The 27,057-nt window shown below is 51.1% G+C and overlaps 3 protein-coding genes and 1 non-coding gene across 4 annotated transcripts; all 4 read right to left on the bottom strand.

Annotated features, from left to right (window-relative positions):
* Positions 1–1,096: 1,096 nt before the first annotated feature.
* On the bottom strand, positions 1,097–5,301 carry Rpl32 (ribosomal protein L32). The gene is made up of 4 exons (XM_028863998.2): positions 5,195–5,301; positions 4,227–4,327; positions 2,629–2,810; positions 1,097–1,278 (listed from the first exon to the last, which is right to left on the bottom strand). The coding sequence occupies exons 2-4, from the start codon at positions 4,320–4,322 to the stop codon at positions 1,149–1,151; spliced, it is 408 nt and encodes a 135-aa protein (XP_028719831.1). The 5' UTR covers positions 4,323–4,327; positions 5,195–5,301; the 3' UTR covers positions 1,097–1,148.
* Positions 4,403–4,542, bottom strand: LOC114689690. Its single transcript, XR_003733952.1, has one exon. It is a non-coding gene; the product is annotated as a small nucleolar RNA SNORA7 (small nucleolar RNA).
* Positions 4,474–7,180, bottom strand: LOC119087734 (translation initiation factor IF-2-like). Its single transcript, XM_037204331.1, has 4 exons — positions 7,148–7,180; positions 7,028–7,040; positions 4,788–5,359; positions 4,474–4,589 (listed from the first exon to the last, which is right to left on the bottom strand). The coding sequence occupies exons 1-4, from the start codon at positions 7,178–7,180 to the stop codon at positions 4,548–4,550; spliced, it is 660 nt and encodes a 219-aa protein (XP_037060226.1). The 3' UTR covers positions 4,474–4,547.
* A 329-nt stretch (positions 7,181–7,509) lies between these two features.
* On the bottom strand, positions 7,510–26,601 carry Efcab12 (EF-hand calcium binding domain 12). Its single transcript, XM_028863999.2, has 9 exons — positions 25,787–26,601; positions 21,003–21,457; positions 19,684–19,869; positions 16,207–16,363; positions 13,203–13,393; positions 12,249–12,462; positions 10,703–10,844; positions 8,952–9,008; positions 7,510–7,997 (listed from the first exon to the last, which is right to left on the bottom strand). Exons 1-9 carry the CDS (start codon positions 26,139–26,141, stop codon positions 7,739–7,741), a joined length of 2,016 nt encoding a protein of 671 aa, XP_028719832.1. The 5' UTR covers positions 26,142–26,601; the 3' UTR covers positions 7,510–7,738.
* Between the last annotated feature and the right edge of the window lie 456 nt (positions 26,602–27,057).

Genomic DNA, 27,057 nt, shown 5'->3' with positions numbered 1-27,057 from the left:
GTGCGCCACTATACCCAACTTCATGATTTTATTCATAGTAGCTAGTTTCAATACAGTTCCCAGGTTGACTCAGGGCTGAAGGCACAGACCTGTTAACCCAGCTGCTTAGGCTGAGGGAGGATGACAAGTTCAAGGTCATGATGAGCAACTTAGTAAGACCATATCTATAAGCAACAGGGCAGGAGGCTGCTCTTCATAGGACCCAGGTTCAATTCCCAGCCCTCATGGTAGCAACAATGCCTGTCCCAAGGGATCTGAAGCCTTCAAGGCACATGCAGGCAAAACAAAATTAAAACAGCTCAGTGGTAGAGCACTTGTCTACCATGTACACAATTTTAAGTTCAATCCCAAGACCACAGCAAGGGGGAAAAAAGTCCTTAAAATAATCAGTTCTTGTACATATTTGTTTGTGGGGATTAACAGTGCTGCATGTACACTGGGCCTTCAACTGAGCTATTCCCCCAGCTCAATTTTGACCAGACCTGTAAGGCATTTTTAATCTACAGGATCTAATCTAGTCTAGATCAGCCTCATTTCTAAAAATAACAGCAGAAAAAAGGCTGGGGTGCATTTCTGTCTGGTTACCGAGTGTCACTTACTGCACCCCTATGAACTGTCCTGTCTCAAAAAAAAAAAAAAAAAAAAATGGACTGGAGACTAGCCTGTGCTACATGCAGAACATCGCCTTAAAACAAAACCCAGATTAACCTGTGACTAGTTTTGAATACGCAGCACTGCCCCTTTATCTTGTGGCAGAACTACACCTGCCAGTTTCACCAATTCTCAATCCTCCAAAGAGTCATGGTATCTGTCAGTCCTGCTTGAGGCTAAGCAGGAGCCCTGTTCACACACAGGCTTCCTCAGTCTTAGGCCACGCTCACAGCTGGGCTGGTGAGAGCCGAGGCTGACCTGCTCGACTCTTCCAAGTTTCACTCTCGCTCTGGATTCCCAATGTTGCAGACCCTCGGTTGCCAAGTCCTTTCCCCTTCCTCACACCACCTCTGGGCAACCATGGCCATGCCTGCCCGTGCACAGACCCTCTCAACTGGAGGACCACTAAGAAGCAAAGAACAATCTCCAAAAAGAATACCAAGGCGGCATTTTTTGTGGTTTTATTTAAACACAAATGAAACACAGAGGCAAGCCATCTACTCGTTTTCTTCGCTGCGTAGCCTGGCGTTGGGATTGGTGACTCTGATGGCCAGCTGTGCTGCTCTTTCCACGATGGCTTTTCGGTTCTTGGAGGAAACGTTGTGAGCAATCTCAGCACAGTAAGATCTGAAAGAGGAGCATGTCAGTGAGCAAGGAGCAAGCCAGGAAAGGTCACCAGGGAGGGAGCGACTCCTGTCTCTTGCCTCTCACCCCACTGCCAGGCAGAGGGTTCTGGCAAATGGCTTAATGAGCGAAGGCACCAGGGCTCCTGCAGAGGTCTATGGTAGTGACAAGACACTAGTCTACAAGGAGGAGGGCCCACATCAGACTCAGAGGTTCTTCCCCACACCTGAGTGACTAACCCGGAACTCTTCTTTGGGCTTGGAAGCCCAAAGACTTCTGGTGTAACCACTGTCAAGAACAGTTCAAGTAGAGTGGACAACAAACATTGTGTTACCCCAGAGTGTTGACAAACTGTCTTAATGAGCACATTCCCAGTAATGGAGGTGACCATGAAGCCCCAGCTAGGGAGCTGATGTCCCTGGCTACCAGCATCCATAACCATAACCAGCACATCCACCAGGACTCAACCACCCAGAACTTCCTTTTCAGTGTTTTTTTTTCCCCCCTGTAACTGCCTTTCAACTTCCCCTGCTTCTCAGTTACACAGGGGAAATGCTTTGACAGAATGCAGTGGCAGGTGCACCTGCAGACTTCTTTTTTCGCTCAACATGCCAAGCAGCTCTGTCAGGCAGCTGAGATGTAACCGTAAGAAATGCAGCGCCAACCTGCCTTCTGTACATAATCAACTCCCATGCTGACTGACCCCCTTCCATCTGTATTACAACCACCTCAGAGAACAGACACACCTCAATCACTCTAATTTCCTTGGGAAAAAAATAAATGCAGCTTCCCAACCCATTTACCAGGAAGGAAAAATAAACTGTGTTCCTACTACATACTCATACCTAGACCCAGTGCCAGGGCATTTCCTGGGAGGCCCTGGCTTTGGAGCTGACCAAGCATCTCATGCAAGGATTGTAACTTGCTCCAAGTACACCCCACAAGCTTCTCTCCACAGCTGTCTGCAGCTGCCTTTTCTCTACCTCAGCTCCTACATACCAGCATCACTCTGCAACTCCCCTTGTCACAGCAGAGCCAAGCATTGCTTAAGTCCGAGGTTAGACCCCTCCTAGTCTCACACCACTACAGCAGTGTTCCAGACAGGACCATAAAGGACACCCAACACCCACCGCATCGAGTGAGGCCCTCCCTCTTCTCCAGTCTCAGTTCTCAAACCTTCTGAGCATAAATGCCCCCCTCAACCAAGGCAACATTGGACTCCCCAACAAGCATCCTCTCTAAGCTCCTGCAAAGAATGGCTTCAGGTTTCCTCATAAGCATGTCTACCTGGGTGCCTCAACAGGGTCTCTCAGCAGGCAGGCACACTCCTAACCAGGCCAGAGCCCAACTTACTTGTTGCACATCAGCAGCACTTCCAGCTCCTTGACATTGTGGACCAGAAACTTCCGGAAGCCGCTAGGGAGCATGTGCTTGGTTTTCTTGTTGCTCCCGTAACCAATGTTAGGCATGAGGATCTGGCCCTTGAATCTTCTCCGCACCCTGTTGTCGATACCTCTGGGTTTCCGCCAGTTTCGCTGAAGACACACAGGCAAGTTAGTCTCTGTGCAAACTGCCAGCTCTTCCTTGGCAGGAAGGGGGCTAAATTCAAAGGGGACATGCCATACAGGAGGCACCCTTAGGTAACATCTTCCTACTTCTTTATACACTTCTAACAGGAAGAAAACAAACTAAAAGCTCCCAGGGCCATGGCTCTGCTGTAGAATCTCCCAACAAAACCAAACCTTTCCTATACCTGACCACAAATTCAGACCCACACGGGTCAAAATAAGACAAGACTGTATGTGCAGTAGTACAATGATTGGTCTGCATGCTGTTCTCAAGACCAGTTTTGTGCCCCATAAAACACACACCCCGGGAGCTGGAGAGATGGCTCAGAGGTTAAGATCAGAAGTTAAGAGCACTGACTGTTCTTCCAGAGGTCCTGAGTTCAGTTCCCAGCAACCACATGGTGGCTCTCAACCATCTGTAATGAGATCTGGTGCCCTCTTCTGGCCTGCAGGTATATGTGAGGGTAAAACACTATACATAATAAATAAGTTAAAAAACAAAACAAAAACCCCATACACCAAGGGCTGAGGGTATAGCTCAGTTGGTAGATCGTTTGCCTGGCATGCATGAAGCCCTAGCACTTGGATCAGAATTTCAGTAGAACCTTCCATTTGTGACAGTTTCATAATAAAAAGGGCAGTGCCCTGCCTGGGGAGGAATCAGGTAAGTGCTGGCTGTGCATGTCCATCCAGCCAACTGGTGACCTCTGGGCCCAGAGGTTAAGAGCACTGGCTGCTCTTCCAGGGGACCTGGGTTCAAGTCCCAGGACTTACATAGCAGCTCACAACTGTCTGCAACTCAGTTCCAGAGGATCTCGCACAGATATAAACTCAGGCTGAACACCAATACATATATAAATACATTTTAAAAAGTGCACTGGCTGCTCTTCCAGAGGTCCTGAGTTCAATTCCCAGCTCTCACACCTGATGCCCTCTTCTGGTTTGCCGACAAACACCCACATAAAATATGTACGGAAATAAATACATCTTTAAAAAAATAAGGTCAGGTTGCAGAGATGGCTCAGGGAACGTGCCTGCTGCCAAGGCGACCAACCCAAGCCTGTTCACCTCGACCCACATGATGGAAGTACAATCAACTCTTGAAAGTCTCCCGACCTTCATACACATGAAAACAGTGTCACTTCAGGTGACGCTAGAATGTGTTCTTAGAACTTAACCCCAGCACTCACTTCCACCCAGGACCACATACTTAAATTTCTTTCTTTCTTTTTTTTGAGACAGGGTTTCTCTGTGTAGGTTTGGAGTCTGTCCTGGAACTCACTTTGTAGACCTGGCTGGTCCTGAAGTCACAGAGATCCGCCTGCCTCTGCCTCCCGAGTGCTGGGATTAAAGGCCTGCACCACCACCGCCCGGCACACATACCTTAATCTTGACATATCGGTCTGACTGGTGCCGGATGAACTTCTTGGTCCTCTTTTTGACGATCTTGGGCTTCACCAGAGGCCGGAGGGCAGCCATGATGCCTACAAAAAAAGAGGCAAATCCACGTTGTTATCGAAGAACCGGGGAGGCGGGGAGTTGCTTGTCCAAGGCTTGAGTGATGTTGCAGAGTGTCTTCCAATCACCAGCTACTGAGCAAACTGGGAATGGAATGGGTACCTCTGCTAGGCTTGCTCTCCCTCCTGCTTCCGAAGCTGGCAGAGTACTAGCCACTCTCCAGACGCGATCTCAAGAGGTCAGGGCTCACCCCAGCCATTCTACCCTCAATGAATGGCAGCAGCTGACCTAAAACCCGAAGCAAGACATTCTGGTGGGTAAGGGGGCAGCAAACCCCACTAAAGCTTCACAGACCACCAGGCGGTCGTTGTAAGTTTTGCGCCCTCAGACACGCCAAACCACCCCGTACTTGTAACACACCACCACCGTCCCCCCCAGATCGCCTCGGGACACCCACAGAAAGGGACTCTGTTCCCTCCGGACAACCTGCCAGGTCGGGCACGCACTATGCACCCGACAACCGTCTCCAGCAAGCGTCTCTGCTCCCTGGCACCTCGAAGGCCAGACAGCGGCGGCCCTTTCCGCGACCAAAGCCGCTAACAAGCGACCCGGCGGCCAGGGAGTGCCGGGAAAGCGGCGTGCGTCACCGCAAGCCCACCGACCGCACGGCAGCAAACCCGGCCCGGCCCGGCCTGGCCCGCCGACTGGCCCTGGGCGCACTCCGTAGCGGCTCGAGCGGCCAGCAGGCCCGGCCCGTGCACGCTCGCCACTGCGGCGCCAGCGCGGAGCCCGACGCCGCGGCTTCCCCGCCTGGCGATGCCGAGGCCTCCCCACCCGGCGCCAGGGCCGCGCCGAACCCACAGGCGGACGGATGGCCGGCGATGCGGACTCACCGCGACACAGATGGCAGCCACCTCGCAGGCAGCGCCGAGGAAGAAGGGAGGGGCGGGCGCGCGCAAGGGGTGATGGGAAGGAGCCTCGGGTCCTGGAAGGGGAAAGCGAAGCACTTCCGGCTCTGGGTCCTCCAAAGGAACCTCGGACGCGTCGGAGAAGTAATGCTGGAAAAAGACAAGACACAGTGTACTAGTATTCTATAGTAGACATTAACATCTTGGAACGAACTAAAAATGTATCTTCTTCTTAGGATTACTTAGGAAATTCGTAATTCCTTCTGAACTAAGACCTGCTAGGTGAGCATCTACTTCCGCCCGAAGTAGACGCCCAATCGGTTTTTAATATAATGTTCGCTTCCGAGTGCGCCCCCTAGTCGCTAGGAGGTAGCAAAACAGATACTTCTTTCCAGGGTTCCCCGGGGGGGGGGGGGGGGGGCGTTGGTTGAGCAACCGTCCTAAGACATCAGAATATACTGATGTCCAAACTCCCTGGACTATGAAGTGCTACAGAGCCTGCCTGCGTCTTCCGTATGTTTTAAATCATCTCTACGTATGGTATGTACCTAGGGCAATGTATTAGGTGCTAGATTGATATATTACTTAGAAAATAATGACAAGTGGTGGTGCACGCCTTTTAATCCCAGCAGTTAGAGGCTCTTGGGAGGCAGAGGCTGGCTGATCTCTTTTAATTCAAAACCGTAGGGAGTTCGAGGCCCCACAGAGGTACATAGTGAGACCCGCCACCTACACACACGCACGCACAAAGTCTGTGTACTTAATACAGATGCAGTTTTATTTTCGAATGTTCTCATTTTTCAGTTGATTGAATCTGTGAACGCACCTGTGGAACTAGGTAGGGCTATGGAGGGCCAACTTTACATATAAAATGAGGCTCTAACAGCTAACCCTCCATGGGAGTGTATGTTCTTGGCACAGGTGTACACGGTGGCTCTGTTCTTTTCTTCATTTGTTATGTATGGGAAGTGAATTTGGGAGACATGGCTCCAAGATCCATGCTTCCAACCATTCAGCTGCCTCGCTTTAAAATTGTTCCTGGTAGCTGAGTGGTGGTGACGAACACCTTTAATCCCAGCACTTAAGAGGCAAAGGCAGGGGGATCTTTGTGAGTTCGAGGCCAGCCTGGTCTACAGAGTGAGTTCCTGGACAGCCAGGACTGTTTCACAGAGAAACCCTATCTCGAAAAATCAAAGAAAAAAATTGTTCCTGTTCTATTTTGCTTAGCTTTTGTTTTTCAGATCATCGTGAAAAGTCTAATTTCAGGAGGATATAAAACCAAACCAAGGGCTGGAAGGATGGCTCAGTGGTTAAGAGCACTTGCTGCTCTTGCAGAGGACCGGGGTTTAGTGCCCAGCACCTACATATTGCCTCACAAACTTGTAACTCCAGTCCTCGGGGATCCAATGTCCTTCTGTAGGCACTGCATGCCTGTGGTACATACACATACATGCAGGCAAAACACGCAAGCACATAGAATAAATCTTTTTTTTGTTATTGTTTTGGTTTTTAGAGACAGGGTTTCTCTGTGTAACACTGTCTGTCCTGGAACTCACTCTGTAGACCAGGCTGGCCTTGGACTCAGAGATCCGTCTGTCTCTGCCTCCTAAGTGATGGGATTAAAGGCGTGTGCCACCACTGCCTGGAAGAATCAATCTGAAAAAAGAATTTAAAACAGCCTTGACTCTACAACTCAAACACAACAGACATCACTGGTGGTCTTGGCAGTGGTTCCGGGAGATGGGGACAGAAGCTGAACAGGATGTTTTGCCCCAACAGGAAGTGAGCTGGGATGAGACAAGAATGCTGCCAACTCACCTTGAGGTGCTGCCTGTAAAGGGGAGTGGAGACCCAAAGAGGCTAAGTGTCGTGCCTGAGATGGCTAGCCAGGAAGCAGGAGGGTGAGGCATAGCTCTCCCGGACCTGTGGCTCGCCCACCCTTCCCGCAGGCTGCATGAAGCCCAGGGGCATGCGGATCATGGAAGGGCACAGCTAAGGGCAGCTTACAGGGTACATTTCACAAAGGGAAAGTCAGGCGAGTGAATCATAACGAAGGCCCATGAGCCAGAGAGTATGTCTCTGATTTCTGAAGATCCACAGGGATTGAGGGCCTCGGTCCAATGGGGAGATGAGAACGCTGCTACCTCGTTTTACAGAGGACGCTCTGTCGTCGAATCTCTGTGGGCACTCATGTCCCAGGAGGAGAGGTGGGAGGTGGCCTGGGGAACCTGTGTCTTACACACCCACACCTTCAAGTTTCCCGGTCCTTAAGCAGGAAATCACATACGCTAGGCTACAGGTCAGCTCTCACCTGGTTTATTTGAAAAGGGCAGAGGTCACGACAGGGTAGCAAACATAGCATGTGTGTGCCTGGACACATCCACACTCCCAGGCACTGGACACTGTGGCATCAGGGGACACAGCTCCAGACCATCCCTGGGAATGTTTGTATGGCTCTTTGATAGCTCATGTCGGCAGCTGTGGGCCCCTGGCCGCACTGTCTTCTGGCCCAGTGGCCCGCAGGCCATTCTAGTTGATGGAGTACACCTTGTTTGCATCATAACCGGCTTGGGTCAAGTAAGCCCAGTCTTTCAAGGGCCACCAGTCTTTTGAGTAGTAGGTGGCAGGGTACGCATAGTGTGGGGGTTCCACACAGCTGAAGATTGCCTGGCTCTGGTCCTTGGCCACAGTGGGCAGGTAGAGCCGCAGCTTGTCCAGAAGGTGACCCGGCCAGAAGTGATTGGGGTGGGTGCATAAGGAACCACTGAGCCTCTTGGCCTTCAGCTTCCTGGAAAAGGAAAAGACACAGGGAAGGTTGCTGTGGCAGAGACACCAGTCGGGGCTCCTTCTCAGCAGAGGACCTTAGCTGCGACCATGCGCCACAGTGTGGGGAGCACTACACACCTCCAGTCTCCTCACCAGTGAGGACCCCGAGGTCCAGAGGTCAAGATCGCATAGTGAGTGAGTGGCTAAGTTCAGGCCCCGGTCACTGCTTCTTAAACCCAAACTTAGAGGAGTGCTGTCCTTGTCTAGAGCAGTGGTTCTCACCCTTCCTAATGCTGCGACCCTTTAATACAGTTCCTCACGCTGTGTTGACCCCCAGCCCTAAGATTATTTTCGTTACTACTTCATAACTAAAATGTTGCTACTGTTACGAATCACAATGCAAATATCTGCCTTTTCCGTTGTTCTTAGGTGACCCCTGTGTAAAAGTCATTGGACCCCCTAAGGGGTCAAAACCCACAAGTTGAGAACTGCTGCTCTCGAGGCTTTGCTTCCCCGCCAGGCCCCTTACCTCGCCCGTCCTGTGCAGGGCTGGGCAAAGAACCCGGGGCCTCACATGCTCTGGGCTAGTACCCAGCTGCTAAGCTACACCTAGCATCTGGAAGCACTTGGATATCCCGTCTGGACTCTAGCCTCAGGAGCCAGGCTCCCTGGGTGCGGCTTCGGGTGTGGGACTGTGTATCAACATGGTCTCCTCTGACTGGGGCGTCCAGAGCGACTCAGGCTTGTTGGCCACAACGCAGGTGAGTTCACTTATAGGAGGCCCCAGAGCAGCCATGCAGGACACCCTCTGAATGCTCCTCTGCTGCCCCTTCGGCCCTGGGCACGGAGCCCCACGACAGTCCTGGGCTCTCATCCCGTGTGCACAGGTCCCAGAGCTGCCTCTGGTTAGAGGGGAGGCCAGCCTTCTCGTCTTTATCCCCGGCCCTCCTGGCGGACACACGGGACCACTACAAACCTAGTGAAGTCCTCGAACTCCTGAAAGTGCATTTTCTTGAGTTTCTTTGATGTTTTCCTAGTAGGGAATAGAGAGAGGCATTGTTAGAGAGAAACTCCAGGAGCCGGCGGTGGGGGCACACACGCCTTTAATCCCAGCACTCGGGAGACAGAGCCAGGCGGATCTCTGTGAGTTCAAGGCCAGCCTGGGCTACAGAGTGAGTTCCAGGACAGCCAAGGCTACACAGAGAAACCTTGTCTCAAAAAAAAAAAAAAAAAAAAAAAAACCAAACAAACAAAAAACAAATAAACAAAAGACCCATAAAAGAAACTTCAGGAAAAGTAGGCTTTGGGGAGCAGGTGGGGGCCATTAAGGGGTGTGTTTCCGAGTCTCAGACCAGAGTGCTGAACATCTTTCTTTTGTGGTGAGGCTCTAACTGTGTCTCCCACACCAGGGCCCGGGCTTAGCCAGGTTGGTGGAGGAAGAGAACCTTGGCTTTCTTTGTCTGTGGCAGGGAGGCCTCCAGAATAGTTAGTTGAAGTGTTCGGCAACTGGTAGAGGCTGAAGCCTGACTCACTCCCCCTTCCAGAGGCCAAGCTCCCTGGGACAAGCATGGTAAAGACTCACCACCCTCCATTCCTTCGCCCAGCAGGCATCACTGGCCAGATTCCTTCCCAAGCCCACAGCTGGCTCAGAATCTCTGGATTTTTTTCTTCTGATACAAAGGATTGAGCTCTGGGCCTTGTGTACTCTCTACCCCTAGTGCCTGGCCTCAGGATCTTTTACAATCTAGTCGCTAGTGGTGAGAGAGAGCCAGTGTCTCTCCTTTAGCTAGGGGACCTCTCTTTCTCTTTCACACCTGTGGCTGGTCAAACACAAGCAAAAATCTCTTACTTCCTGGATTCACGGCTTAGGAATTGGTGACCGTCAGCCACAGGTTAGGAGGCACATCTCAGAGGCTCTCTAAGCTACTGCCAGCCTGGGTCATGCTCAACACTTTGCAAGCCACAACTTCTGTGGGCCTAGACTGTCCCTGTACTCAAAACCACTCAGACAAGTGCAGCGTAAAGCATCAGCTACACCGTGGCCCTCGTCTCACCCTCGCGGTAGGTAATGGGAGCGCTGCATCCGCTTTATACATGAGCACACCGAGGCTCAGATCGCAGAAACTGGGCTATGGACCAGAAACGTGTCTGGCGTCCACTCTGCGGCACTGCATGCTGCCCCAGGCATTCTGCCACCCCACCCCGTCCCTCTGCAGGGATGCCATCTCCTTCTCCCCTCTGCAGTCACCACTGATGCTAGCTAGCCACAGTAGTTGCCTCCTGCTTGGTCCACATCTGGTGGGAGCAGAGGGGGACTTGACTTGGGGTCCCTTCAAAGGAGGTGCCTTTCAGAGGACTCAGTCCAAGGGTCAGAGTAGCATGTCGTTTTCCCGGGGGCTACCAGCCTGTCTCTTGTTGGAGAAGGAGTGTGCCTGCCACAGGGTGGCAGTGCAGGGAAGGAGTTAGTCCCTGTCCTTTGCAGAGTCCCTCGGCCTCCGCCTCAGGGTGAGATAACACCCCCTTTGGATCTTTTCCACTGGCCTGATGATTGTATAAGCCTGTGGTCAGGAGGGGAGCGTGATCCTAAGACATGCACTAAGGGTGACATTTAGGACGGCTAGTGGGAAGTGACCAGTTAGGGGCACAGATACTGGCACAACATGACACCACACGCATGCCAGTGTCCAGGCCCCTGCAGCTGAAGGGACGGCCGGCCGGAAACTCAGCTTGTCTGTCTTCTTGGCCCCAAGCTTGCTGAGGCCATGGGTCCGGAATCCAATCCTCTCGTCTACATAGTAGCCTCCAGGCTGCCGGATCGGGCGGACCTCTTCTCTCAGAGAAATGATCTTGTCTCCTGGATACAGTAGTGCTGTGGGCGGCAAGGAAGGCAGCAGGTCCGTTAGCCAAAGTTGTCTACTTTAGGGTCACGTGGGATGGCTAAAAAAAAAAAATCCACACTTCTGTTTAAAAGATTGCTTTTTCTGGGCCATCAAGATGCCTTGGCAAGTAGAGTAGCAAAGTGTATGTGGGGGGGCTGGAAGACAACTTTGTGGAGTCCGTTCTCCCTACATCGCTGTGGATTCTGGGTACTGAACTTAGGTCATGAGGATGGTGACAAGAGCCTTTATCCACTGAGGCATCTCACTGGCCCTCAGCTTTGTAAGCTTACATCTATTTATTCTCTGTGTGGGTCTGTATCTAGGAGATATGGGGGCGGGGAGAGGGAGAACGGGAGAGAGCGAGAGAGCACCACTAACGCACGTGGAGGTCAGAGGACAACTTGTAGGGTGGTAAGAGCTGGTTTTCTCTTTCCACTGAGTCCCAGGGATTGAACTTGGGTCATTAGGCTCACCATCAAAGCTTGGCCTGCTAAACCATCTTGCTAGCCCAACTTTTTCTTTTCAGATGTTTGTAGGTTCCTTGGAAATTGCAAAACACAACAGGGTATAGAGTCCCTGGACTCTCCCACGGCTCCCACAGTGTGGCGTGGCTTATCATGCAGTTAAGTCAGAAGGGACTTTAGACAACCCTGCTCACCAGGGGACAGAGGGAAACCAGGTTGTAACAGCAAATTGGTTTGGAACTACTTAGCAAGCCTAGGTTGGAGGCAGGAAGATTCAACTAGACTTCACTAGATTAATGCTTGGATGAATGTGTGTGTGTGTGTGTGTGTGTGTGTGTGTGTGTGTGTACACACTTGATAAGCAAGCAATCTACAACTGAGCTCCATTCCCAGCCCTTAGAACTACTTTGGTAACTTTGGGGGGGCGGGGGTTTCGAGACATGGTTTCTCTGTGTAGCTTTGGCTGTCCTGGATCTCGATCTGTAGACCAGGCTGGCCTCGAACTCTCAGAGATTCACCTGCCTCTGCCTCCTGAGTGCTGGGATTAAAGGTGTGCGCCACCACTGCCCACCTGGCCTTTAGTAACTATTTTGATGGTGGTGTTCTTGTTGTTCTGAATTTGTCTTATAGGTGTGTGTGTCTACATGTTTATGTGGGTGCGTGTGGGTAGGTGGGTACAAGTATGTGGAGGCAGAGCCCCATAACCCTGATCCCACCCCGGTCTCACCTAAGGAGCCCACGCGTCTCAGAGCCTGCGCCCTAGAGCCCCACGTAGCGGTCAGGCTGTCTGCCTTCCCTCCGCCTCCTTCCCAGGGTCCCCACTGAAGGCCACAGTGGCTCGGCTGGGTGCGCGCATGGAGGAGCCAGTGCCCGGCCAACTCCACATTAGCCGTGGCTCGGCCCCAGGCTCTCCCTGAAGCAAGCCCCTACCCCTCATGAGGATGTCCTCAGTGAGCGGGAGACCGTAGGCCTCGCAGAGCTCCCAGCATCTCAGGTAGACCAGGAAGTTATCCCTGCGGCTCATGTTGAGCAGCTCCTCCATCTCCCCAGACATGGTGGACGGCAGGCAGTGGTCGTCAAAGTGCTTCGTCCCAGACCGAACCAGCCGGCAGCTCTCCACGTATTGGATGGAGGGGAGAAGCAGCTGCAGGGAGAAGAAGCGGGGAGGACAGAGGGGTGCTCCATCTTGTGTCTTTGTGACAGTCCTCCGAGCTGGGGGGCAGCCTGGCACCTCCTTCACCTCCCTGTGAGGGGCCCCCAGGAAGAAGAATGGTGTGCAGTGAGGTCGCAATTCAGGTCCCAAGGGCAGCAGCTTAGAGGTCAAGGTCACTCCTCAGGGGCTCTGAGCACTTGGCACCTGAGTCCTGGGAATACAGCCTATACCAGATGTGCCCATGTGGCTGTACTCTCTGTAAGGAGGCACAGTAGCAGTAAGTATCCTATGGAAAACTGGCGTGAGTCTTCGGGGACTCTAAACCAGGTGTACCCCTGTGTGTGATCCTGAGGTAGAAGCCACGTCGCCAGTGCAGAGGACTGAGAAATGTCTTTCTCTCTCTCTCTCTCTCTCTCTCTCTCTCTCTCTCTCTCTCTCTCTCTCTCTCTCTCTCTCTCTCTCTTGTGAGCCAGATTCTTGACATGTAGCCCTGGCTGGCCTGGAACTCACTGTGTAGACCAGGATGGCCTCAAACTCATAATCCTTTTGACTGGATCTCCTGGGCGCTGGATTATAGGAGTGTTTCACCACACCTAGCTGCTTACTGCACAGATGACAGACAAGGGCTGAGGGGAGGTGAGACCTTCCCAATAGCTCCCCAACTAGCAGGTGTCAGTGCCAAGTCTTGAACCCTGGCTTGCCCAGCCCCCAAGCCTGTGCTAAAGAGGTACCTTGTGTTGCCTCCGCCTCTCTCGGTACCGCTTGCCCACATCCTCCATGTCTTCCTCTGTCATGGGCCGCCCCTCCATCTTTATATCAACCTCAGGCACCTTCAGCAGGTCCATCTTGGGAGGCTGCAGGGCTGGGACAGCCTGTTGCTTTTGGGAGGTATGCTTCAGGGGAGTTTTCCTCTGAGTCAAATCTAGAGTTGGAGGGGAAAATGGAAAGACTAAGAGGGTGCCCAGCTGGGGAACTGAACCTGATGGCATTGAGCGATGCCAATGTGCTCTTCTGTCCCTTCCCGTGTGTCCAGCCAGTGCTCATCTGAGGGCCACTGCTAGTGTGTCTCCTCCATTGCTATGAAGTCCCCCATCTGCAGACCCCAGACCCCTTCCCTGCTCCTTTCTCACCCTGTCACCTTGTTCCCACCGAGTGGCAAATATAACCCTTATAAAATGGCAGCTGGGCACGGTGGTGCACACCTTTAATCCAAGCTCTCTGGAGGCAGAGTGAGTTCAAGGCCAGCCTGGTCTATAAAGTGAGTTCTAGGACAGCTAGGACTATGACACAGAAAAAAACCTGTCTCCAAAACCAAACAACAACAAACAAACAAACAAAAAATGTAAATAAGATCAACCTACGATCCTGGCTTCCCAGGGAACACACTCTGAAAACAGACTCCTTTCCTGGACCACGAGGACCTGTGGAATCTGTTTCAGCTGCCACCCTTCATCCTGTAGTGTCCCCTCACCGTGCCGTTCTCACCGCCTGTACCCTAAAAGTTCTCCCTGCCTCAGGCCCTTGACCTTGGCATTTCCACCTCTTGGACGCCCTTTGCAGACAATGGCTGTGCACCAGTCACTCGGGTCAGACCGACCCCTACAGCTCAGGGCCTTTGCCTGCCTGCCATCCTGGCACTCACTCCAGCTGTCTCCAAGGCATCCATCTCTTGTGGACATCACCTGATCACGTGCTAGCTGATGGCAGCAGGGCTTGGGCTAGCCCATTGCAGTCTCCCAGTTCCTATGAGTGGGCCTAGCATTTGGGAGGTACTTCCAAAGTGGGGACCACTTAAGGGATTCGGACCCCCTGCCATGGCCCTGGTGGCAGCCTCATGTTGAAGGGAAGTCTTGGCCTCACATCCTCCCGAGACTCCAGACAAGAAGCTTAGCCCCTCTGGACATTTGCTTCCCCCATGGAAACCACGCATAGCAACCCTAACCTCCAGACAGGCAGGATGCTGTGTTGTACAAATGCGACCAGCCCCTGTGGTGCCCTGGAAACACAGGCTCCTCCCTCCTCTGAGTCCAGATGCCCAGCAGCTTGTCCCTTTAGACAAACTGAGAGGCCCTCCCCCGAGTCCACCTGACTCACCCAATGCCATCCTCCAGGAGCAGAGAGTTCTGGTGATGCTGATATAGCACCAGTCAGCAGATGAATGCTGCCTGCCTTCAAGTCAAGATAAGGGGGATTTCTTTGATAAGCGGCGTGGGAGGGATGTATGTATGTATGTGTGTGTGTCGAAATCCTTCGACTATAGCTATTATTGTTGAGCACTGTGCTCTAGTGACTCCAGCCAGCTGTGAAATCACAGCAGCGCTGGGCATTCATAAGACTCCGGGAGGAGCAGAGCGGGGAAGTGCAACCCAGAGGAGGTGCTGACCCTGGGCTATCAGAGCTGTGAGGCTGCTTGGGTTTCCTGGGTTCTGATTGGTCAGGGACCCTCTTGGGAGTGGGGGTGGGGTTGGGTGCCAGTGTGTCCACAGGACGGCCTTCACCAGAAAGTCTGCGATCTGGAACTAGGGCATTCACACTAAGCAGGAGCCACCTAAGGGCACCACACCAGGGAGGGCACCGCATACCCTTGGTGTGGCCATTCACGCCAACTCGGAGAAACTTTGCTTCAACTTGGCACCCCTGCAAGGAAGACCCTTCAACTGCTTCCTCGTGGCTTTATTTCATCTCAAAGGGACAGAACCCCACCCCTTCCTAAAATGTGTCTGAGGTTAATTTCCTGCCAGCCTGGTGGAGAGGGGCAGAGCTCGGCCCATTCCACTTAAATAAACGATGTTGCTCTGTTTGAAAGGGAACTGGAAGCTGGGAGAAGAGCGTTGCAGTTGTTTGTGGTCCCCTCCCCCCAACAATAATAAACTAAAAACAAATAGGGGCTGAGGGTTATTGATCAGTTGGTAGAGTGCGTGCCTAATGCACAGAGCCCCGAGTCCAACACCAGCAGCACATAAAAACCAGGCATGGTGGTGCACACCTGTACCCCAGCACTGGGGAGACAGAGGCAGGCAGATCTCTGAGTTCGAGGCCAGCCAGGTCTACAGAGTGAGTTCCGGGCCAGTCAGAGCTATGTAGAGACCTTGTCTCAAAACCATCAAAAAGATATAGGCGTGCACTGTAAATTCATAGCCCATATCAGAGAATCCTTTCTCGTTTGCCTCTTGCTGCTTTTGGACAGATGTAGCCCACACGCACTTGAGGGTAAGTGTAACCTGCACAACATCCCTACTTATAACATCCATGATGACAGAAAGCCCATACCAGTGAACTCCAAATGGGTTCGTTCAGTTTCTGAGCAAGATGTTTTGCTTTCTTTTTTTCTTTTTCTTTTCTTTTTTAGATAAGGTCTCCTGTATCCCACACTGACCTCACACTCTCTCCGTAGTCAAGGATGACCCTGAACTTCTGATCCTCCCACCTCTGCCCCTGGTGTCTGCCTTGCTAGGGATGGAGTCCTGGGCTTTGGACATGCTAGACAAGCACTCTGCCAACCGCTCTCCATCCCCAACCTTTGTTTTGTTTTCAATCAATCACTTATGTCCCTCTAAGGACAGAGGCTGGACTTCATCTCTGAATAGACAAAAGGGCAGCTGGGCCCTTGAGAAAAACATCCGCTTCGTCGTTGACAAAGCTTGGCAAACCTATAAGCCAGAGAAGGAGGTGCCGCTTGAGGATGTAAATGCTGGGGTGAGCCGGCCCGGCTCTGAGGGCAGGAAGGGCACGCACACTCCCTGGCAGTGGGCAAGGTGCTTCTCTGCTGGGCCAGTGACCACTGCTTGTAGGTGCTGGCCAGGGCATCCGTGGTGATAGCGTTCTGTTTCCCGAGAGAGCCGAGGTAGATGACTATGTCCTCCAGCTCCTGGTTCTTCAGAGGAACTCCGATCTGAGGAGGCACAAGAGCTTCCTGAGGTCCACCTCACCCTTACCACCAGGCCTGGCCAACCTGCTCAGCCCTCCAACTTCCTGCTGCCACAGGAACGCAGAGCCCCTGCCGGGCCCCCGGGGTACTCTGCACTTTACCATGCCTTGCTTTTGCCCACACAGCTCCCTCTTTCTGCCTGAAAACTCCTATCCCCCCTTCAAAAGCAAGGCCAGATAAGCCTCCGTCTTGACAAAGTCTTTTTCAGTTGATTAACATACTGGATAGGAAGAAAGTCACACATCCATCATGATCCACAAGGTACAAGTATGCCCGCCCTGGCTGAAGTATCAGAAATTTAGATGCCTTTTTCTTTGAAGGATATGATGGCCATTCTTGGCTGTCAACTTGACTACATCTGGAATTAGCTAAACCCCAAGTGGCTGGGTACACCTGTGAGGAATTTTTCTTTATTAAATCATTTGAAGTGGGACAATACACCACTAATCCAGACCTTTTGAGGTAGGAAGATCCACTTTAATCTGGGCCACACCTTCTCCTGGCAGCCTATATAAAGGACATGGAAGAAGGAAGCTTTCTCTCTCTTTGCCTGCTTGCTCTTGCTCTCCCTGGCAAGTCCATTCCTTGATTGGCATTAGAGCCTACTTCTTCCTTTGGGATTCGGGCATATACTGAAGATCAGCTGAGACTCCCAACCTTGTGTACTGAACAACCACTAGTTTCTTGGACCTTCCATCAGGAGACTACTGGAATAGTCAGACCATAGCCTGTAAGCTGCTCTAATAGATACTATACATACGTATATATTGCTATCTGTCCTGTTTCTCCAGAGACAATAGACAACTCTGGAGGTATGTAGTGCTTACCCGAAACCCTGAATGTTCAGAAAGAAAAGTTTGAAAGGAAACATAATTGTGATTGTAATTATCTCTTCATTCACTTTAGATGGCAGTCACTGCTGAACTGTCCTTGGTCCAGCTCAGAGCTGTCCTGGTGCTAAAGGACTTCATATTCCAACATGTTTGAAAGATTAGTTGGGCAGTGGTGGCTCACACAATTAATCCCAGCGCTCGGGAGGCAGAGGCAGGTGGATCTCTCTAAGTTCCAGGCCAGCCTGGTCTACAGAGTGAGTTCCAGGACAGCCAGGGTTATTATAGAGAAACACTGTCTGGAAAACAAATTATTTATTTTGTGCATAGAGTGTTTTGCCTGTATGTATGTAAGTGCACCATACACATGCCTAGTGTCCAAGGAGGTTCAGCGAGGGTCTCAGATACCCTGAAACTGGAGTTACAGGGGATTGTAAGTTGTTGGGTGGGTATTGGGAACCAAACCTCGGTCCTCTGCAAGAGCAGCAAGTGATCTTAACTGCTAAGCCATCTCTCCCGGCCCAGGATTTAATATTTAAACCAATTTTTTTGATAGTTGAAGACATTTACTTTTAAAAAGTGTTTTGGATGATGTTCATCATTAAAAGGTTTGAAAACTGGTTAATTGAAACTGTAAGTCAGGGTATATAGTTCAGTAGTAGCAAGCTTGATAGTATATGCAAGGTGCTGAGTTCAAGCCCCAGCTGGAGAGACAGATAGGGGCCCACAGTTAAGAATCTATGCTGCTCTTTCAAAGGACTTGGATTTGGTTCCTAGTACCCACATCTGGCTGCTCATAACTCTTTATAACTTCAGCTCTAAAGATCGGATGCCCCCTTTTGGCTTCTGCTGGCACCAGCATACATGTACATATGTTCACACACACACACACACACACACACACACACACACACACACACACACACACACACACTAAAAAAAAAAGGAAGCCGGTCAGTGATGGCACACACCTTTAATTCCAGCACTCAGAAGGCAGAGGCAGGTAGATCTCTGTGAGTTCGAGGCCAGTTCCAGGACAGCCAGAGCTATAACACAGAGAAACTCCAAACAAACAACAAACAAACAAACAAACACATTTTAAAAGGGCAAGAGAGGTGGCAGCAGTTAAGAGCAGTCACTGCCCTTGCAGAGGACCCCAGCTCAGTTCCCAGCTCTAATGTGGTAGCTCACAACCGTCTGTAACTCCAGTTCTAGGGGATCTGATGCCCTCTTCTGGCCTCTGAGGTCACTGCATCCATAAGGTGCAAATACACAGGCAAAAATTTCATAGGTAGGAAATATATGTGAATAAATCTTTAAAAAAAGATATAGGTAACAATGTCTGCTTTTTAAGGACATCTTGATTTGAACATACACAAACATTTAATTCATCTAAGCCAGCAAGCTTTTCCTAGAAGAAACTAGACATATTTTGGGTTTTGTGAGTCACAGGGGCTCTGCCATTGTATCATGGAAGTCCCCATGGCCATTCATAGATGAATGAGTGTGGCTGTGTTCAACAAAAGTGGTTTTTTGTTTTTCTAAAGAGGCAGGCTGGAGTTAGTACATGGGCCCAGATCCTGCACTAGACTAACGAACTTTCAAAGATGATGGAAACGTCTGCCCTATCTGGTCCAATAGAGGAGCCACTGACCGCACATGGTTTTTAAAGAATAGGATGTGATGCTTAATATTGAATGCCAATGTGACAGGATCTGGGATTATCTATGAGACAAACCTTCAGGCACACTGGTGAGGGGTTATTTAGATTAAGGTAGCCTCTGGGCATACCTGTGGATTATTTATTGTCTTGATTAGCTTAATTAAAGTAGAAAGACCCACCATGAAGGGGGAAAACATCAGAAGAGGTTCCTAGAGTTACAAGTGGCTGTGGGCCGCCTGATGTGGGTGCTGGGAATCGAACTCTGTCCTCTGGAAGAGCAACAAGTGCTTTAACCACCGAGCCACCTCTCCAGCACCAGGTACAGTGTTGGCTTTTGCTTGGCATGAGTGATGTGGGCCTGTGCATGCTAAACACAGGCTCTGCCGCTGAGCTGCACCCCGTACGTGATAGAGGAAGGTTTTGTTGTTTGTCGCGTGTGTGCACATGGATGTTTTGTGCTGCATGGATATTTGTGCACCGTGTGCATGCAGTGCGTGTGGAAGCCAGAAGAGGGCATTAGATCCTCTGGAAGTGGAGTTACAGGTAGTTGTTAGCTGCCATGTAGGGGCTGGAAACTGAACCTGGGTCCTCCACAAGCGCCATCTCTCCAGGTTAGCCTGGGGTAGAGGTGGTTTTAAAGCTGTGGTCTGACTGTGGGTTGTGCCATGTTTCCCAGTGTGGCTTTGCAAGTATGAGGCTGCTAGTGTGAACCCGTGTGTCTTCCCCTCAGGATCCCAGAGCCTCATGGAGGGAGGGCATACCCCAGGCCCAGTGGAGAAGCTCGTACTTACTGCCTTCAGAGCCATGATAAATTCCTCCCTGGAGATGCGCTGGTTCTCGCCCCGCTCCCCCTTGTTAAATACCTCCAGGATCTTGATCTTACGGCTACGCAGGTAGGTGTACAAGTCCGCCAGGATAGAAGGTTTGGGCAGCCGCAGCTGGGGTGCAGGTTGACGGATAGGTTTGGGAGCTTTGCCCTGGGAGAGGCAAGAGTGAGGCAGATAATTGGACTGCTTAGATGTACATATCCCTAGCCCTCTAGTTAAAATTTAATCTCACTGCAGAACCCAAAGATGGACTGGAGGGGAGGATGCATTGTATGTCTTTGTCCCTGTTTTCAATGTGGCCAGATTGACTAAATCTCGTTTATCTGTTCTTTATCATTAATTAGGCTGCTTTAATCAGCTTTTGTGGATGGGTGACTGAACTTCTTGGGGTAGAAACCATGACTCCAAGTTAGGTCATGCCATCACAGGGTAGCCCTCCTCCTCACCCTAACCTCAGATGTGATCCTCCTCAAACTAGCCCACAAGCACTGGTTAGCACTTCTCTCTCCAGTGGACAGGTGTCCATGATCAAGACCGACTGCTGGTGTGCCCCAGATGGGATGCTTTTTTTTTTTTTTTTTTTTTGGTTTTTCGAGACAGGGTTTCTCTGTGTAGGTTTGCGCCTTTCCTGGAACTCACTTGGTAGCCCAGGCTGGCCTCGAACTCACAGAGATCCGCCTGGCTCTGCCTCCCGAGTGCTGGGATTAAAGGCGTGCGCCACCACCGCCCGGCTCAGATGGGGTGCTTTTAAAGCACATCCACGTGTTCTCAGACTTTCCCTGGCCAAGACAGAATCCCTTTTCTATCCCCATGGTGCACCCTTCTGACACGGTGCAATATCAAGACTAGGGCCTAGGGCACAACAGCACTATGACTTCCTCCCTCTCTGTTCTGGGAGGCTCACTCTGGGGGCAGCTAGCCGCCTTATTGTGAGGACTTGTATGCAGCCTCTGGGAGGTCCCTGAGGGAGGCAATGAAACCTCTGGTCAGTAGCCCTTTGAACGAGCTTGTCCTCGGGTCTGCAGTCTCGTGATATGGAGACAAAGCTTCCCAGCTAGAGTGCGCCTGGATTCCAGAGTCACAATAATAAGTATTTGTTTCTTTAAGTCATTCTGGGGTACTTGTTATGCAACAAGAGATAACTCATATACCTTCCTTTGGGGACTTGCTTTTGCTCCTCTGGGAAAAAGGGGCAAACTACCTTGTTCTCTCTAGTCCAAGGGAACAAAATGTCACCATACTCCTGAAGCCTTCAGCGTCTTCTGGCCATCAGGGCTTCTCACCTTGGGTTTCTTGATTGAAACCAAAGTTTCTTTAGGGGCTTTTAGCTCCTGGCGAATCAAGAGCAGAACCTTGGCCTCTGATGGTGTGATGGTGGGCTTATTCTCCAGCCATGTCTTGACATCGCCAAATGTCTCCAGCTGCCTCCGGAGCTTTGCCCTCTGGCTCAGCCAGACCTTCCTGTCTACTGGTGGCTGTTGGATGTCTTTAATATCCAAAGTTTTGAAGGTAGGTATGGGTGGAGGGGGAGCTTGAGGAGGCATCGTGGGGTGGGCTGGTGCCTGGTCCTTTGTCCCAGGCACAATGATGATTCGTCTGCGGCTTTGTGGCAAGTGGAAGTCTTTCTTCTTGAACTGTCTGAAGCAGTGGGCAGTGACCAGCTCAGGACTGAAGACAGGCCCCTGGCTGCTGGTTCCATAGATGTCATCATCTATGGAGGTGTAAGACCGGAATGCCCCTTGGGAGAAGAGGGTTACAAGGTGAGTTCCTTTTTGGAAGAGGACTAACAGGAGCCAGGGACAGGGAAACTGTTGTAGGGGCTGGTTGTGTATCAGGGCACCTGGTTCCTGCCTGGCTCTGTCACTGCATCATGATGGTGAGGGATGTTAGCTAATGTGACCTGTGCCCCAACTCCCAACTACACTCTGCTGGTGCTCCAGACGCTGACCCTAGGCACCACAGCGCCCTCTGGTGGGAGCAAAGGCAAATCCAGAGAGCTTGGGTCTGAGTGCTGGCCTGCTTTCCTGCTCAGTCTCTGTGTCTCACTTTTCATCTGTAAGATGGGGATAATGGATACCTACTTTTTCAGGCGATGGAGGTGTTGATTAGAGTTGCTTTGTACATAAGTGTGCTGCTATACATGTATCTATATGCACATATGCATACACACATCTATGTTTACTACATACAAGTTCTCTTCTTCATGGTGCTAAGGCTTAATTAACCCCAGGGCCTGGTGCTTGTTGGAGAAGTACTGTGCTGCCGAGCTACACTCCTCAGCCCCTAACTTGCAGTGATATGGCGGGTGGGCAGGGAGATGGCTCAGTGGATAAAGGCACTTTCTTCCAAGTTGGACAACTTGTATCCAATCCCTGCAACCCATATGGCGGGAGGAAAGAACAGACTCCCACAAATTATCCTTTGCCCACAGTGGCACCGTGGCCCAAGCCGTTCTCTACCTGCTGAAATAAATATGTGTAAAAATGAATTAGGGAGTTGGAGAGATGACTCAGTGGTTAAAAGCTCTGGCTGCTCTTTCAGAGGATCTGGGTTCGATTCCCAGCACCCACATGGTACTACACAACCATCTGTAACCCTAGTTCCGGAGGGTCAGTCACCCTTTTCTGGCCTCTAAGAGCACTGCATACACGTTCTTCACAGACATACTTGCAGGCAAAACAGCCATCCACATAAGACTACAGCAGACCCCCTGTGCTGCTATTAATGGAGACAGTTAGGCATCCTGGGGGCCAAGTCACCCTCCTCCCAGGAAAGGACTGGCTGAGCTGTCTTACAGCTTACCTGCCTTCTGTCATATGCTCTTCTAGAACTTGGCCTATGGGGAGGTCTGTGGTGCGTTTTCTCGATTGATGATTGATGGGGGAGGGCCCAGCTCACTGTGGGTGGCGCTATCCCTGGGCTGGGGGTCCTAGGTGCTATAATAAAGCTGGCGGAGCAAGCTATAAGGAGCAAGCCAGTGAGCATCGCTCCTCCATTGTCTCTGCATCAGCTCCTGCTCTGACTTCCCTGGATGATGGTCTATAGGCTAGAAGATGAAATAAACCCTTTCCTTCCCAAGTTGCTTTTGGTCATGGTGTTTTATCCCAGCAATAGAAACATAACTAAGACACCACTGCATGCACTCAGAGCTGAACTCTGCTGGCCCTCACACTGTTGGACACTTTGCTTAAAGTCTCCAGTTGAGCCTGGTGCCCGGCGTCTCCAGCTGACAGGACCTCCCCACATTTCCCACTAGCTCAGTTCATTAATAACTGCTTACGGGGTGGGGTGGGGGGCTTCCTGTTTGAGACTCCTGGTGCAATGCTTTGGTTTTCTAGTAAACAGCTTATTCTCTGCTGGGGTCCTGGCTGCACCACAGTGCTTACATGTGATGGGAATTCGGTAAACGGTTCATGGATGACAAATGTAGACATGGGGTTGGTGCTATGACTGACCATGTTTTTCAGATAACAGACACTGAGGCCCAAAGTCCCTGGGTTGATTACTAACAGAGCTTAATTAGCCCCACAGACAAGTTCTTTTGTCTTAAGATTTCTTTTAATTTATGTGTGTGAATGTTTTGTGTGCATGTATGTATGTGTACCACATGTGTGTGCAGGGCCAACCAAGACCAGAAGGTGTTAAAATCCCTGGAACTGGAGTTATAATTAGTTGTGAGTGTGAGTGCTGGGAACTGAACTTGGGTCCTTTGCAAAAGTTCTTTTTTTTTTTTTTTTTTAAGATTTATTTATTTATTTATTTATTTATTTTTTTGTGTATACAGTGTTCTGTCCACACATATGCCTGCAGGCCAGAAGAGGGCACCAGATCTCATTATAGATGGTTGTGAGTCATCATGTGGTTGCTAGGAATTGAACTCAGGATCTCTGGAAGAGCAGCCAATGCTCTTAACCTCTGAACCATCTCTTCAGCCCCCCACCCTCAGCAAGTGCTCTTGACCACTGAAACATCTTTCAAGTCCCCAGAGCCAAGCTCTTAGCTATTTGCTGTCACCCAGCAGCAACTTGATCCTCATATCTGGAGACTTTCATTTCTAAATAGTTTGTGCCACCTACCCACCCCGCCCCCACTCCCACCCTCCACCCCACCCCCGTGCGCTCCTGGGGCTGTGGATTGGACACAGCACAATCTCACTGGCCCCTCACCTGTATTTGTAACAACAGATCTGACTGACTCACTGCCCAGGCAGCCCAGCTCACACACATCCTGCCCCCAATTCCTTCACCTAATTATCTCTAACTTACTTTTCAGGCTTAGCTCAGGCATCATCATCCCTTGAAGTCTCCCCAGCTCTTCTCTCCCACTCCCTTGGGGTCCCTACAGCCTCCACATTTAGTCTCACTACAGCATGGTTTGAGCCAAGGTAGGCCAGGATCCCCCACTTTCCCAAATGCTGGGATGACAGGCTTTCATCACCAGGGCTGGCTTCTTAGCGCTCGTGGAGTTAACACACCTCCTGCCTGCCTGCCATGGCCTAAAGCTCTTGGCCCCTCTTTTCCCAGTCTCTCACCTGCCTTGTCCTCTTCTCTACGTTGCTCCTTCCCGCTCAGTCATGTCTCCTTGCTCCTTACCTGGCCCTTGGGTTCCGTTGACCCAGTTGCTGTGTGTTCCAAAGGGCATGGTTTCCCTTCCAGATCCCCATCCTGAGGTTCACAGTGGAGGTGTGGCAGTTTGAACGAGAATGGCCACTTTGGGCTCACAGGTTTGAATGCTTAGGAAGTGGAACTGTTTGAAAGGATTCGGAGGTGTGGTCTTGTTGGAGGAAGTGTGTCACTGGAGGTGCGCTTTGAGGGTTTTGTTTTGTTTTGAGACAGGGTTTCTTTGTGTGGCCCTGGCTCTGTAGACTTTGGAACTAGCTCTGTAGTTCTTTGGAACTAGCTCTGTAGACTAAGGCTGACCTTGAACTCACAGAGATCTGCCTGCCTCTGCTTCCCAAGTGTTGGGTGGCATTGAGGTTTTATTTATTTCTTTATTTAAAAATATAATTTATTATTTTCATTTTATTTGCATTGGTGTTTTGCTGCATGTATGATTATGTGAGGATGTCAGATCTTGAGTTACAGACAGTTGTGAGCTGCCATGTGGGTGCAGGGACTTGAAACCAGGACCTCTGGAAGAGCAGTCAGTGCTCTTAGCCACTGAGCCATCTCTCCAGCCCCGGCATTGAGGTTTTAAAAGCCCACACTAGGTCCGGTCTCTCTCTGTGCATCAGGGTGTAGCTCTCAGCTACCTCTGCTGCCATGCTCCCTGCCATGGTGATAATGGACTAAGCCTCTGAAACTGTAAGCCTGTCCCCATTCACTGCTTTCTTTTTTATAAGAGCTGCCTTGAAGAGCTGTGTCTCCTCACTGCAATAGAACAGTGACTGAGACAGCAGGTAACATCCCAGCCACCAGTGGCCTGCTCACCACCCCTTCTTCATGGCACATCTTTCTAGTGCTCTTCATGGCTGTGACCATCCACAGGAGGTGGTCTCCTGCAGTGACAGGCTGAGGCTTCCATCTTCTCATTAGAAGAGATGGTGGAATTGGAATGGAAAGCGCTGTGTTCCAGGTCCTGCCCAGGTCAAGTGTGCTCTCTGATGTCAGTGGCCGTCACTGGCTGACTTTACTTCTGCTTGTACATTCCCAGGGACACAAAGAACTTCACCATGGACCCTGAATGCTAGAAGACTCCATTCACTGGCCCAAATGTGCTTTCCAGGAGCACCTACCCGAGGGTCCTAACTGGTCTCAGAAAACACACTCATTCTTCTTTAACGACTTACACCTCTCAGCTGCTGCCTCCCTTTCCAGCCACCATCCTAGGCTTCTGTTGTCCTGCTCACTCCCAAGCATCAACACTTTACACTCGACAGCCACTTTCCCTACTCACATCTGCACTGAGGACCCCCATCCCAGCATTGCCATGCCTCTAGATGCTCTGAAGACATCTCACTCCAATAGTTTACAGGGTCTTAGGTGTCCACCAACTAAGATTGGATATGTCCCCATCTAACCAGGTCCCGCAGACACCCTACATCTCCATGAAAAATACCCTCACTCACCAAGGTCTAGGGATGTCAAGCTGAATGTCACCTGGCGTTTCCTTCTCTCCTCAGCTCTCAGGGCCTGCAGTAGCTTGGCTCCTCTCTTTAGCTTCCCAGTGTATTTGGCCGGGGTTTCTGGAGGACCCTGACTGTGTGCCGGGGAAAGGTGGCCAGGGGAATCAGCATTACTCGGTGAAGCATCAGATGGATGGGGAGGAGCCTTGTTGAGGACTGGGGTCTTCAGGCCAGCCGGCCCCACACCTCTTCTCTTCTCTCTGTGTCCTCCACCTTTCAAGTTGCAGCATTTTGCCAAGAACTTTACTGGGGACTGACAGCTGACTTCTCTAGGTCTCTTCTTCAATATAGAACCCATTGTTGTCCCACCCAGAAATATGCAGGGTCCCAGGCACAACAGCCCTGGCTCTGATTCCAAGCCAGGTGACTAAGCCTGCTCCTCAAGCTAAGTCTGGGCATGGGAATCCTGGAAGAGGTCGTGACCTGCTGGAACTCCTGGCAACCCTTCTGGCAGAGCTGAGACGGCACAATGAGGCTTCCAGCCTATCCTGGCCCTCTCCCAATGGCTTTGCCGTGGGGAGCCGGCGGGTTCCTGCAATGGCGCTATGGGGCAGGCCCCAGGCTTAGCCATTTGGTGCAACAGCTTCAAGTTTTGCAAAAGGTAACCCGTTACTGAGCGAGGAAGCCCCGTTGCCATAACTACAGATGCTCTGAACCGATTGGCTGAGCGCTTCCACGTGCTGGAAGTAGGTGGGGAGAGAACCAGGAAGCTGGAAGTGTCAGAGACCAGACTTAGCCCCACGCTGGCGCCTCCCGTAAGGAATCACACCTATACCCCATGTGGCTCCTGAATCGGAAGTGAAAAAAATTCCCCTATTTTGTTTTCTGGCAGATCTCCCCATCTTTAGGCTTCACTTTTCTCTCTCAAAAAGAGCGTTACACTCCATTGGGCTATGAGAAGCCTGGTCAGTCAAGGTCAAATAAAAGGTATTTGGTACTGTAACGGGGTGCTGTGGTCTGGAACCACAGGTAGGGCCTATATCCCAGCGCTGAGACGGGCAGGACGACAGTTCGAGGCCAGCTTCTGTTACATGACGAGTCCCAGGCCAGCCAGAGATACTCAGTGAGAAACTGTCTTTAAAATCTAAACCAGAGCAGAGCAGCAGTGGCGCATGCAGATCTCTGTGAGTTCGAGGCCAACCTAGTCTACAGAGCGAGATCCAGGACAGGCACCAAAACCACACAGAGTAGCCCTGTCTCAAAAAACACCCCCC

Source organism: Peromyscus leucopus, chromosome 3, assembly GCF_004664715.2.
Source record: "Peromyscus leucopus breed LL Stock chromosome 3, UCI_PerLeu_2.1, whole genome shotgun sequence".
Taxonomy (NCBI): domain Eukaryota; kingdom Metazoa; phylum Chordata; class Mammalia; order Rodentia; family Cricetidae; genus Peromyscus; species Peromyscus leucopus.
The sequence above is the reverse complement of the archived record's forward strand: the minus strand, read 5'-3'. Positions and strand labels throughout refer to the sequence as shown.